Genomic DNA, 14,749 nt, shown 5'->3' with positions numbered 1-14,749 from the left:
GACATGGCTCTTACATGGCTAGTGGTTGAAGCCACGGATGAGTGTGTTCACATTTGATAAATCTTTAAGAAGTATTTGCTACTCTAAGAGTCTTTAAAGCAAACCAGCAGATCTCCAAGGAATAATTAAGGCTTCTGAGCCGTTTTGAGTAGAAATGAGGCTCTGGTCTGGTCTGGCTTCCGCATCATCATCCTCACCATCACTATCACCACCAGCAGCAACATCGACAGGGGACTTCCCCAAGCCCCAGAGAACTGTTGCCTGTGGCGTTTCTCTTGAAGATCTTGTTCAGGTGGGGCAAACGCAGAAGAACTGAAGATGCTGTAGTTAACAACTAGGGCAAGACTGCATCTGTTAGAGCACTGATTACGAAATGTGCTCAGGGCAAGGCCGGCTTTTTTATTTATAATTCTGATGTTCAGTAAAATCATATAGCCATCAATTTCCTGTCAAACCATCACCAGGAGAGCCTGAGATAATGGTGCCTCACCATTCATTTGCCAACAACGGCACTAGGCCTTTGAATAGGAGCCCATCCTGTTGATCTTTACTGTGTGTCCATTTAAATGGTTTGTAATAGCCAGCGATTACTGAAATGTCTCTCTCCCTTGCCCTCTTCCCCCTTCTTTTCCTCATCTGCTCAATGTATACACAGTATTTTGTGACTTGAATTGCAAATGAACAGCTGCCTTTTCCCCCCTTACGGATGGACTTATAGGCGTTAGTATACTATTTAGGTACAGTAGGGTACAAAATTACCATGAAAATAAGGGTGTCGGGTTATAAACATTTGCTAATGTATCCCTGCCTCCCACACTTGCTCCTTTACACAAAATCTTCCCAGAGCTCAGTACCTTCAGTTTTCTTGCTCAAGACTGTCAGTAGTTTCATCCCCATCTCTCCGAGAGGCTCTTCATCCATCACAGTATTTGGGCCTGACCCACACCTCCCAGGTCTAAATAAATCCCTGTGCTATGATGGCATCATGCATTCAGTTTTTTCTGACTCACTTTTAGATTGTTTATTTTTTTTAAGTTGAAAGTTATTTTTCTCTATTTTATCTTTTGCCACAGAAAAGATAATGCTTTTATAGAAGGAGGGGTATAGAAGCCCCTTGAATTTTTTTCTAAGTGTTTCAGACCTTTGAGCATTGTGTATAACTGTGTGAGTGTGTGCGTGTATGTGAGTGTGTGTATGAGAGGGTATGTGTGTGAGTATATGTGTATGGGTGAGTGTGTGCATGTGTGAATGTGTGTGTGAGAGTGAGTTTGATATGTGTGAGTGTGTGTGTGTTGAAAATGATCATCTGTGTCACTTTCTTCTCTTCTCAGGTCTTTACAGTGTCCGTCATTCTTCCTGAACTTTAAGCAGGAACATGGACATTACCAGTATAAAACAATCCAAAGGTCATTTGAGGAAGCGAGAGGCAGTTCCTCCCTGACCTTAGTCATTTGCTCTTTTGTCACTCAGGTCTCAACTAACTGTAGCTTTCCCTTTGTCTCCACAGTCTCCGTTGTGTGCCTTAGTACCCAGATCTATTCCTGATTGGCATCTGTGACTTTGAGGAACAGGTGCTTGGAGACAGAGTTAGGTGCATGTCTAGGACTCTCAGAAATCATCACAGTGGCCTTTGTCACGGAGAAGACACCATGTTAAGCCCTGGTAACCCTCCGGGAAGATACTGCTGTGGGAAGATATTGTTGTAGGAGTTCAGGCTCAGAGAACTGAAGCTGGAACTTTTGTCCTCGTGAGGCATAGAGCTGGGATCTGAGTTCACTGCCCTTCCACTGAGCTGCTCTGTTCCTGGGAGGGAATCTTTGGCCCTACCCATACTTTCATGTAAACAGCTTTTAAAAGAAAGCTAGAAAGTTGCTTCTGGATAGACAGTCAAGAGCCGGGCTTGCTACTCTGACATTTTGAAAGCTGGTGGTGATGATGTGAGAAATGTGGAAGGAAGCAGAGAGGATATTGGTAGGCTAAGGATACAGATTCTGTGAGAGACAGAACTTCTCCGTGGGAAATGGCGCAGTCTTAGGGATGAGGTGGAAATGGAGTGCTTAACTCTCTGCAGAGTTCTACATTTTAGGGATGTGTGACTTTGGTGATAGAAGGGATCCACACTTTTCTTCAGGGGTGTTGTTTTAGTTCTCGGGAGGTTTGCAGCCCCTCTTTATCCTCCATCCGTCCCTCCTCCTTCCTTCCCTCCCTCTGTCCATCTGTCCCTCCCTCCTTTCTCTCTCTCTCTCTCTCTCTCTCTCTCTCTCTCTCTCTCTCTCTTTCTCTCTCTCTCTCTCTCCCTTTCTTCCTTGGCTTCACCTTGTGCCAGACCTGAATGTCTGTGGCTGTCAGCTCTCGTCCAGCTCCCCAGCAGCATGGTGGCAGAGTTCCAGCTCCTTATGGTGATGAGTGTGAGGGTGTGTCTGCGTGCACGGGAATATTTATGGCTTTGTCAGCTGTTGGCACCACAGAAATGGACTGAAAATGGCCCACGGCGTGTGAACGGATGATGAATGCCTATCGGGATGAGGTAGGGAAGAAGCTAGAGAGCAGCACTCAACAGCAGGCTCCTCCTAACAGCAGGCCTCCTCTAGAAGTAAAACTTCTTGATCCAGCAATAGGCTGGGCCAAACCGGATCTTAAGTGACAGATGTTTGCTCTTTACCTCAGAATGTCCTGTGGCTAATCATAGCTTTGTCCTCTTCACTGAAGGTGTAGATGATGAAGGGCTCCTGTGTTTCTGTCCACCTCACCCTGATTTAGTTGACCATCGCTCTGGCCTTCACAATGATGCTTATTTCTGTGACTATGAGACGCTGTCAATAGTGTCATGGCAAACACTGTTACTATAGACAATGTATTTAAGGTACGAGCTCATCCATTCATCAGCTTTCCAGGTGGCCAGGAAAATGCTTGATATACTCCTTGGAAGAAGAAAGGCACATATCTAAACCAGGTTACAGGAATCATTGATGGAACCCAGGCTGGACCTAGGTTTTCTTTGATTCCCAGGTCTATGTTCAAGGTGGATAAACATACCTCATGCCTACTTTTGTATGGGTAACGAGGCAAGTGTGATTTCAACATTTCAAAATAATCTGAGAAAAGAGAGAAAAAGGAATATTATTTCAGGCCACATGAAAACTATTTTAGAACATAGACAAGCTTTCTCCCTTGCATGTAAGTGTACAAGCCCTTTCAAGCTATAGTGGCATACTTCAGTAGATGTGACAGAAACCTCATGGGCTTCAAAGCCTGAAAAATTTACTGTCTGGTCCCTCACACTAGAAAATCACCAACCACTAAAACAAATGTCCTTGTATTAGACAGACAGTTCTGCTTCAAAATGTGCCACAAACTGTGGGGGACTTAAAACAACAGAAATTCAATAGTTCTAGAGTCTAGAAGATCAAAGGACTGTCATTTCCTCTGAAACTCTGGGTAATAAAAATCTTCCTTGCCTGGGCTCACTTCTGCTTGTGACCCACAGTGCTCCTTTGTGGCCATCCCATTCTGTCAAATCACCACACAGTTGTTTCCCCCTCATGTTCCTCCCTGTGCCTGTGTGCAGTTTTACCATCTTTATCAGTTCACCAATCAGATTAGATTAGAGCCGACTCCCGTAGCCTCATCTTAGTAATTTATTTATTTTATTTTATGTATATTTGATGTTTTGCCCACATGTATGTCTGTATGGAGGATGTTGGATCCTCCAGAAGTTACAGGCAGTTGTGAGCTGCCACGTGGGTGCTGGGAATTGATTCCACATCTTCTGGAAGAGCAGCCAGCGCTCTTGACCAGTGAGCCATCTCTCTAGTGGATAGCCTCATCTTAACTGGGGTACTTGCAGAGTCTATTTTCAAATAAACTTGCATGGGCTAGGATGCCGGGTTCTCTTCGTACAGTAAACAAACACTTATGAAGTCTCCCCTCTGCTTTCAACCCTGTCCCCAATACTGTATTCAGCTGTAGCATAGAGAAGACAATTAAGAATTTGCTCCTGGGATTCACAGGTTACAATCCAGTACGGAAGATAAGTCACCTACCTGTAAGTACTGGTAAATGAATTTGTCTAAGGACAGCAGGGTGTGAAGTATTTGATCCCTCATTTGGTTGGGTAATAATCCTTTAAAATCATTGATGTGGTTCTGTTGTTTAAAGCGTACATTTTCCACACCGTTTTTTATACCCTTGGCATCTCCCTTTTGCCCCTGTACCTTCAATCTCTTCTCCCTTTAGCCCTTCCTATGTCAGGTGATTATCATTTGAGCTGGGAAGGACAATGGCAGGTGACACTGAATAGGGGATCTGAACTCCGGTCCTCAGGCTTAGGTGGCAAAAACTTTTATTCACTGAACCATGATCGCAGTCGTACTTTTCATTTGTTTTAAATAACTTTTATAGTATGATCCAGTGATCGCAGTTCTCATCACAGAATCTACCCTAGGACAGGCGAAGCCACTGCCCTAGGTTGCAGATTGCACATGCATTAGCTAAGGAAACTTTAGCCTCCTCTGAAGCACAGCTGGTAAGGACATTCTTCCCCCCCTACCCCGTGCGCTGTGTTTTGTTCTGCTCATAGTTTCTTTTGTTGTGCAGGAACCTAAATTTCATGTCATCCCATCTGTTCATTCTTGCAGCCAGTTCTTGAGCCCTGGGAGTCCTGTTCATAAAGTTCTTTCTTACCCATTGTCTTGAAAAGTATGTTTTCCTCTGGCATTTTCAGCATTGGGGGTTTAAAATTAAGGCCTTTGATCCACTTGATGTTGACTACAAGATGAACGATCTGGATCTAATTTCACTCTTCTGAGGGGAGGTTTTCTGTTTTGCTAGCACCACTTATTGAATCAGTTATCTTCTTCTGACTGCATGTTTTTGCCATCTTTGTCAAAAAATAAAGCAGCCATAGCATTATTGCTCTCTCTGTGGGTCCTCTATTCTGTTTTGTTGTCTATCTATTGTCTGTCTACTTTTATGCCAGTTTGAGGCTGTAGGAGTGGATATCAGCTATTGTGATAACTTCAGCTTTGTTCTTACTTCTTAAGGTTGTACCATTTGCTATTTGTGGTCTTTTGTGTTTCCACACGCATTCTTAGGTTGTCCTTTCTAGACATGTGAGGTATGAAATGGAATTTTGATGAGTTAATTACATTGAATCTTCAGATTAAATTTGGAAGGTAGCCATTTTCTTGCTATTAATTCTTTCAATCAGGAACATGGCTGTCTTTCCATTTTCTAGTGTCTGATTTTCTTTCTCAATGCCTCAAACATGCAAGTCTTTCTCTTCTTAGTTAGGTTTATTCCTATGCATTTTGTGAAGTTACTGTGGATGACATAATTTCCTCCAGTTTCTTTTTGTGAGAGTCCATTGTTGGTATATAAGAAGGTTACTGTTCTTATAATCTTGATTTTGTACTCTGTAACTTTATAGTAAGTTATGTATTAGATCTAAAGGGTTTTTTAAGTTAATTTCTATTAAATTCTATAGTGAGTTTTAAGTATAGAACCCACTGTCTGCAAATAAGAACAGTTCATTTTAATCCTTCCCTATTTTTATCCCATTTGTGTATTTCTATTGTCTAATTGCTTAGTCAAAGTTTTGAGCAATGTGTTTGAGAGAGAGAGGGGTGGGCATCCTTGTTTCATTCTTGATTTTTGAGGACATGTTCTTAGTTTGCATTCATTTAATATAATTTTGTTATTGGTTTGGGGCCAATATCTGGAATTTACAAGGAAATGCAAAACTCAAACACCAAGGAAACAAAATTGTCCAGCAACAAATGGGCTAATGAAATGAAGAGATAGTTTTCAAAGGAAGAAACATACATGGCCAATAACTATGTCCAATATCCCCAGTTTTCAAGGGAATGCAAAACAAAACCACTTTGAGATACGCATATGCAACCCAGAATGGCTGTCATCAAGGAACCTGACCAAAAAATGTTGGAAACACTGTAGGTAAAAAGGAATCCTTATTTGCTGCTGGTGAGAATACAGATTTATAAAGCCATTATGGAAATCAGCTGGACATTCCTCAGAATATTAAAAATATAGCTACCGTATGATATAACTGTTGGGCATATGCACAAAGCATTCTATATTATACCACAGAGATATTTGCATAACCTTGTTCATTGCTGCTCTGTTTAGGATAGGAGGAAACAGAACTAGCCTAGATGTCCATCAGCTGATGAGTGGATAATGGAAATGTGACACATATACATGGGACCATCATTCAGCTGGAAAGAAAAAGGAAATACTGAAATTTGCAGGAGAATGGGTGGACCTGGAAAATACACTCTTGAATAAAGTGACCTACACTCAGAAGAAAAGTATAGTGTTCACCCTCATATTCAGATCATGGTCCATAATAGATATAGGCTAGGTAAATAGGTCTAAGTGTGGGTATAGTTTAAAATTTAGAAAGGAGGTCAGAGAGGGCAATATGAGATTAGAAGATATGGAATGTAGGCAAAAAGGCAGATGAGTCATGGATGAGGCTTTATAGTTTTTTTCTAGTTTCAACACCATCGTTGGTGCTTCTTCTTCTTCTGCTTCTTCTTCTTCTTCTTCTTTTTCTTCTTCTTCTTCTTCTTCTTCTTCTTCTTCTTCTTCTTCTTCTTCTTCTTCTTCTTCTTCTTCTTCTTCTTCTGCTTCTTCTTCTTCTTCTTCTTTTTCTTCTTCTTCTTCTTCTTCTTCTTCTTCTTCTTCTTCTTCTTCTTCTTCTTCTTCTTCTTCTTCTTCTTCTTCTTCTTGGTAGATAAGTGAGCATTCAGCTTTCAGAGTATTACAATAGCAAGGACTACTTTTGTGGTTCAAATGAGTCTTAGTCCTTTGAGGCAGTGATTTTGAAAATCAGGCTTTCTTTTTAATTCCATTAGCTCTAGAGGAATTAAACACAACTAGTTGCTAAATACACTTGTCACATTAGAGTCAGTTTTTAAAAAATTATTTTAGGGAAGGGTTTTGTAACCTAAAACATTTCACTATATTCCTATGTTTTTAGCTATGTTATATCATAGCATAATTTAATATGTAAACGGTATCACTACATGTAAAGCATGGCTTACAAGCACCGTGTGCCATATTTTTCAGCATAGGAGTGGTTCCTAGAATGACAGGTTGTTAAGCATCACCTCCGCTAAGTACAGACTTGCTAGGGGCAATGATGGCATCCTGAGAGTGAGTTTTAAACACGCTCCCTACTCAAGTAGTCTAGTAACAGTTGGATGATGTGATGGGGACGCTACTTGGTGAAATTGGAGGAGTCCTGTTCTAACTGCACCTGGGTGTCAGGCTCTTGTCTTTCTCCTTCTATGCCTCAGTGTACAATATCTATTCATGAGCCTGGCACCTGCCTCTGAGGGCTTCTTCCAGGACTGAGAAAGATCTAGACAGCCACTGCACATCTGTACGGCCACTATCAGCGCCCCAGACTGCAGCCATGTTGTACAGATGGTAGTTTCCAGCAGGCCCCTGGACTGCAGCTTTGTTGTGTTCCTCATGGTACGCAAGTGGATGGTAGTTTCCCTCAGGCCCCCGGACCGCAGCCATGCTGTATCTGTCATGATACTCCGGTGGTAGCTTCTAAAAAAACCAGAAAAGCATGGCAGAGGAAGAAACCTTGTGGTGGAGAACAGAGGTGATAAAAGTAGCATTAAGGGAATCACGGTGCTGGCAAGATCAGAGGCACATGGGAGGAGTTAAATATTGAATGAATGAAGAAAGAACGACTTTGGGGTTTGCGGGCTATGCTGGCTACATAACTTATGAGCATCTATCTCCTACCAGATGAGAAGGCATTATGCTTTGATTGAATGACCTATTAAGTATGTTTAGTTTTAAATGCAGACATAAATAGATTTGATCTTTCCATGGTTCGAATTTCCTCCCATCAGCTTTCCCTTAATTATCCACAAGTGTTCCAAGCCTTCATTAGCTAAATAGGATGCAGATGATGGTCATTAGTCTGGTATATAAATCCTGCTGGCACATTCAATGGCTTTTTCACTTGGCTAATTGAAATTTTCAGTTATTCATGGACTACAAGGGAACACTGTAATTTTATCATTTATTTGGGCGTGGAAAATTTCCTCCTTTGGTTGGTGTTTATAATTATGAAGTTAAAAAAATGCAAGTGCTGAACTTTGCCTGAAGGGTATGCAGTTTTTAAAGCATAGATCTGTCAACGTTATTCTAAAGCATGAAAGCGCCCTGGAAATGTGTATTTTGTGGAGAGACCCAAGGATGAGCTTACTAAGAGAACATCCAAATGGCATGCAGTCAGGGGACCTGTCCACTTACATGTAAGAGACTTCGAACTGTGAGCGACAGGAACAGGCTCAGCCTTGACATCAGCCAACAGGTGAGAGACACCATCCCCTCGACCTGTGAAGTGCAGATTGGAGGTCTCGGATGGATGTGTTTTATTCAGGTGCTGTTCCTTAAAAGGCTCTTAGCTTTTGATTGCATTTGACCCTTCACCAAAGCCAGCTGGCCCCTGTGTGGTGGTATCCGGCTAAGAGTGAGAAACACACCTGTTCACAGACACACATGAGCGTGCAGGGAATGGAATAATTCCATAATGTCGCCATCCTCTGAATACTTAAATTTTTATAATCTAATAACTTGAGCTGTTCCAAATTACTCAAGTAAGTTTCAGATGTTTGCTGTTTGAAAAATATTTATGGGCGTTGAATGGAAGAAATAGCTTGGTGATGGCAGAGGACAGTTTCCCAGTTTCTCTTTATAAACCTCATTTAACAGAGATAGATAAACAGTGCTGTGATTATCCCCGGAAGGGAACTATGGGACACGCAGCATCTCTTCCAGTTGTTCTGCCGCTGCAGGCCATTCTCGACAGAGGATGGGGTGAGCATCTCAACTTCCAGGGCTCTCTTCACTCATGCTGGATGGATCCCCGCTAATGATTTGTGTTTCATCAGTGGTCTCTTTAACCAAAAATTAACTAGACTCATTAAAAAAACAAAAACAAAAACAAAAAAACCTAAATTATTTTCTCTTCTGGGTCTTGGTGTCTTCTGCCTATGTAGTTGTTTCTTCAGATGATTTTAAATGTTACCAGGAGAGACAAGACTATGCGCATAATCTTTAATTCCCTGTGTTAATGCATCTGAGTCAGAAGGAAAACCCCTTTCTGAATGTTCCCTTTGCAGTCCAGTTGTGATGGTTAACTTGACGGGACAAATGGATGTCCTAATACTGACAGAACATTTATTTTGGGGCTTTCTCTATAAGAATCAACATGCAAATCAGAAGACTGAGATGACATGTCTTCCTAGTGTGACCAGCATTGTGCAACCCACTAAAGGCCTAGATAGACAAAAAGGTGAGGAAGGGTGTCTCTCTCCTTCAGCTGGGTCATCCATATTTATCTCTTTTTACACATCAAAGCTCCTCATGGTTCTGGTTTCTTTGAACTCTAAAATTTATACTGAGACCCTCTCTCCTTCTCAGGGTTCTTAGCAAATCTTTGACCTCTGAGCAGTTAGACTATGAGGTTTTGTAGTTCTCAGACCTTCCTCTTAGGTTGAGTTATACACCTTTGGCTTACCTGGTTGGTTCTCTAGCCTGAAGATGTCATCTTTTGGGACTCCTCAGCCCTCTTGGCAGAATAAGTCAAACTGCAGAATGTCTTTTTGCCTAGGTTTCTGTATAGCCTATTGGGTCTTCTCTGGAGAACTTCCTAATGCATGTATAAAAATCCCTTCTGCTTCAAAAGATAAGGAGAGGTGTCCATGATATCCTGTTGAGTGTTCCTCTGTTATCAGATGGGGAAACGAAGTAGCTACTATACTTACTATTTTTCAAACATTGTGCCTGATGGAATCAGGCTCCTCTTCATATTAGTAAATGATCTTATGACTCTAAAAGAAAAAGAATATAGGATTTCTCATTTCAGAATGGTGAACTAAAGGCCCCCAAGGTCAACAAGGGACCATGTTAAGAAGGGACAAGAGCCAGGGCTTCGGCTCCTGGCAGGTGGTCCACTTTTGATTTTCTAAGAGATCATGAAAGACCAGCAAGTATTAATCAAGAATAAGAATTCATGATTAACTATCATAAATAAGTTACAAGCCATGGCTGTCCTAAGCAAAAGCAGTTATAATAGAGTATAATATAGTGGGATCGGCCACTTTCCACAGAGATCATTGAGCTGCGGCCAGTTGAGGGCTGTCAACTCTGAGATACAGAGTCGTGCGACCCAGCAAAACATGGGCAGTGCTTTCTAGGGCAGAGCTTCGTGTCTCCATGTTTGCACTGAATATCTCCTGTCTTCAGAGCTTCTGTGAGGTTGGCTGACCTTTGTTGAACGTGCACTTCAGCTCACTGCTATCCTCTACTCCATCCCGTGACCTTTCCCTTCCACACACACCAAGAATACCCCTTGCATGTAATTTCCATTTCACAGCTCGCTCTGTAGGGAATCTACCCTGTGACCTGTGTCTTCAGATCTTTTTTCCTTCACCACAAGTGTCCAGTGCCCTCTTGACCTAAGATTCTTTACTTTCTTCCAATCAAGATCTGCTTTTGAATTTATTTATTTCTGTTTTTAAAGAAAAAGATACCAAAAAAACAAATCTGCTCTTGGGGGGTAGATGTGATAAATTTATTTCCCTTAAGATATAAGAGACTAATGAAACACAAGCATGAAATTCCAGTGTCCTTTCCTGTAACGACCCGTGCACGGAAGCCTGTAATGAGGTGAAGCCTAATGCTAAAAGCAGAGATCCTAAAGGAACATTTCATCCATCAATGCATAAATACATGTAGGCTTTACTTTCTAAGTGTATTTGGGGAAACACTCTATTCTGTGCAGGTCATCTCATGAACAAGGCTGGACGCTGGGGATTTTAAGATGACACTGTGCTTCACTGTGATTGTGGGATGTGACAAACACGGCATTATGCAAACTTGCATGGAGGTGACTCATTAGGAGCCTCTCCTTCTGTAGGAAAATATTGATGCAGTAATCAAGAAGGTCACAGCGTGAGAAGGTTACCATGCTTTGAGTCTTCCATTTCAGTAATTAAGCCTAGCATGTTATGGGAAGGTTCAGAAAGCCCACCCAAAGCTATTCACAATAGCTGCAATTAGGAAACTGGATGCCACTTAGAGTCTTTTTAAGGGAATGAAATGGAATTGACCAAGCGTATAAGTAAAAATCTCCTTAGAAAGCAGCTAAATTAAGGCTATGGACTATCATTGATCCATGCCACTCGTCTTTTATACTCTTTCCAGGTATTAAGACTTCACTTTGCATTGTCCTATGACTGAAGCTGTTTCTACAAATAGAGCATTTACAGCCAGTCATATGATTTGTGTATATGTGTGTGTGTGTGTGTGTGTGTGTGTGTGAGAGAGAGAGAGAGAGGCTTCATTTGCCCATTTCTGACTCTGTTTTCTTCTCCAAGTGCATTTCTGAGCAGTCACCTGGGACTGTTCTAAAGAAACAGAATGGTATTGTTTAATTTTGTGGGCCGTTTCTCCTGGGGCTATGGCACTAATGTCTGAAGTTTCAGATATTCCTTGGGTCTTTAGAGATGGTTCAGGCTGTAACATGATTGCCATACAGCCCGAGAACCAGAGTTTGGATTGCCAGCACCATGTAATATCTAGGTTCAGTGGTGCATGTCAGTAAGCCCAGCGCTTGGTGAGACTGAGCTAGGCAGATCTCTCTGCAGCTCATTGCCCAGGCAGCCTAGCTGAATTGATGAGTGCCAAACTTAGAGAGACCTCATCTCAAAAGACAGCATGGTGACCAATCAAGGGAAACACCTGACCTATGATCTCTGGATGCACATGAACTGGTGTACACACACCCAAACATGTGCACATTCTCCACATAAAAAGACATATTGTAATTTGCTCTCTCTCTCTCTCCGTGTGTGTGTGTGTGTGTCTGTGTGTATGGTGGTGGGTGGGTGGGTAAGTGTGTATGATTGTGAGAGTATGGGCACATTCCTGCCACAGCTCATGTGTAGAGGTCATAGGTCAACTTTCAGAACTTAGTTTTCTCCTTTACTGTGGGATCTGGGCATTTCCCTCCTCAGTTTGTCCAGTTGGTGCGATAAGCTCTTTTGCCCACAGAGCTGCTGGCATATCTTGGGCTTAATGATGCATTCGCTGTCCTTGAGACCACCCCACTTGGAGTATTTGGTAGCTGGAGTTCAGGCCTTCCCCAGACCCCGACTGATAGTTAGAACAGAGAACACATGAAGTCAGTAGTGGGCAGAGAAGATCTGCCGCTGGACTTCTGTTTCCTGGGCAAAATTTCATTGCATTCACCCATGGAATTCGGTGTCATTTCTGCAGCCCTGTTAGAGGTTTGACCAGCTGTTTTCGGCAAGGGCCAGTTTTGTGCCCAGGATATGTTTGGAAATGTCTTGAGACAGGTTCCTGTTACAGGCGAACCAGGATGTTGTTGGCCCCAGGTAGGCAGAACTCAGAAGTGCAGCGGGTCATCCTGAGGTGGGTAGCGTGCCCCATCCTCCCTGCAGCAGAGAACAATCTGCTCCTGAATGTTGAAAGACCTGATGGAGAAAAGTCCACGCAAGTGGGTGGACCGTACTCAGTGTCTAAGTGCCGTGTAATGATGCGCTTTGCCGTTATATGTAGGAGTCGTTCACCTTTCTCCCTTCTTCTCCACGAACTTCACTTTGCAGCGTTAGTATGTGGAGTCAGCCTTCCAGCAGAGACTTTCAGAAGGGTGCCATGGGGTAAGGAGAGCAGCTGCTCTCCTGTTATCAATCTTGCATCTTTCGTATGCATATTCATTGGATGCTTTCTTTTCACTATTGGCTAGCTCAAGAGAATAGGCCACAAAGGAGACTTAGTCATTAAAAATGTACATTAGTTTTGTACAGAGATTAAAAAGTAGAGTGCAACCCCAAGCCATTTGTGTGGCTAGTAATGGCCACGTGTGTATTTGTGGGATTGTTCAAGAGGAACAACCTTGTGTCCAAATTTCTATCTAACACTGGATGCTAGAAAACCTTGTAAACAGCACATCATGCCAAGAAAATGCACATGCCCACAGGTACAGGGAAGAAGTCGGCCACAGGGAGAGTGACTGTGCTCAGAAAAAAAAAAAAAGCAGGAGAGCAATGCCAAGCTGTAGCACCATTGCATAGCCTCTCTTATGGAGGAAAAAAGCTCCAGAGCTTAGTACCAGTCTGTGAAATGAAGGTGATTGTCATTTCCTCATTTGCCTGTAACAAATGGTCTTACCTAAGGATGGTGACCTTGGGAATGCCAGGGGATCAGACACATTTTAATGCAGGGGAGTCTGAGGCAACAGGACGTAAGATGCCGTCTGACCAGAAGCCAAGGCCATGTCCTCCACTCTGAAGTCTGATGTGTCCGTGTCCTTCCTGTTTTTCAGGGCACCATTTTTAGCACACTGGCTGGCGAGAAGTCCTCATCTGACTACAAAAAGGTAAGAAGTGGGCGTGTGGCCGCACAGTGTCGGAGGACTGCCTGCTTGGGGTTTGGTGGCATTAACTGAAAAGCTGCGCTCTCGGAGGATGGTCTGGTGGCGTGCTGTGAGCAGCTTTTAGGGGATGAAATGTAAGGCTCACTTTAAGGATGTGGGAATTGTTGCCTGAGCACAGTTTGTTATAGAGAAACAGCGACTCCATCTATTTTCATATCGCTATAATCTAGTGTTTTATTAGGCCTCAGGGAAGCACAGGACCGCCCGTTGTGCATGCGGAACTGCGGGCTTCGATACCTTTGATTGTGAGTGTGACACTTGTAAAACATGAGCTCAATACAATAGCAAAATGACTTTGCATTTTGGAAACTGGTTCATATAGCCTAAAAAGCTGGTTTGGATTTGCCACAGTCAGGTTTGAGAAAGCTGTCATGCTTTGCAAAAGGATTAGCTTCACCCACATCTGATAGATCACGTCTGCAGCCTGCCTGCAACCATGGCGTGGCTAATTCCTGGCTTTGAGGGCCAGGGGTCACTTTGATCCACCTCTTTAATCTATGATTTAACTAGATCCTGCCTTTCCGGTAGAGGAGGAGAAGTGATTTCACAGTCCAGACAAGTCAAATAAATTCTTTGACACTATCAATTGATACAGAAAAGCAGGTGCATGAAGACTTGGCTTATGGCTAATGTGTTACTTGGCATTTCATAGGAATTTATATCATGGTGTTCTGTGTTCTGTGGTTTCTGTCTTTAATATTGCTCAGTAAGGAAGTGAGTAGAGGTATTTGTCTTTAGAGGGAATGTGAGGACCTACTCCCTTTTATTACTTTGATAGATTTTTTTTAGTGATTTATCTTTCCTGAGTTTTGCTGTGTTTGCCTTATTCTGTATAGCAGGTTGTAAGCTGTTAGGATGAGGACCATGTATTATTTTTAGAACCACAGATCTCAGTGAATAAAGAGACTGTAGGGGATTGCTAGGTTCACCTTTTTCCCAGGGTGGGACTAGCTTTGATATTATTTATAGCTGGACCTCTGTCCTCTTCTGACAGTGACCTCTCTGAGCCTGGTTGTTCCCTAGTGAGACAAGTCAGAGAATTAGAACCATTTGACCTAGCCAGCTTCTGCCTCCTGTGATTGCTACCTGCTTATTTAAGTGTGGACCAGCTCACATGCTTCCTTCTGAGTCTTTCCCCATCCCATTTCCAAGCTAATATTTTCTTTATTATTACTGATAGGTCATTGATATGGTTGATTCGTATGAGCAAGGAGTGTGTAGATTTGCTTTTGAAAT

At 42.5% G+C, this 14,749-nt stretch overlaps 1 protein-coding gene across 2 annotated transcripts in view; it reads left to right on the top strand.

Moving 5' to 3' along the window:
* The window catches only part of Rasgef1b (RasGEF domain family member 1B), a 497,192-nt gene that overhangs the window by 162,690 nt on the left and 319,753 nt on the right, over positions 1-14,749 (top strand). For both annotated transcript variants that reach the window (XM_060380991.1, XM_060380990.1), the window contains exon 2: positions 13,403-13,456. In XM_060380991.1, coding sequence (XP_060236974.1) covers positions 13,403-13,456 — 54 coding nt within the window. The remainder of the gene's footprint in view (positions 1-13,402; positions 13,457-14,749) is intronic.

The sequence above is a fragment of the Meriones unguiculatus genome, chromosome 3, assembly GCF_030254825.1.
Source record: "Meriones unguiculatus strain TT.TT164.6M chromosome 3, Bangor_MerUng_6.1, whole genome shotgun sequence".
Taxonomy (NCBI): Eukaryota; Metazoa; Chordata; class Mammalia; order Rodentia; family Muridae; genus Meriones; species Meriones unguiculatus.
This window is presented reverse-complemented; position numbering and strand designations above follow the sequence as displayed.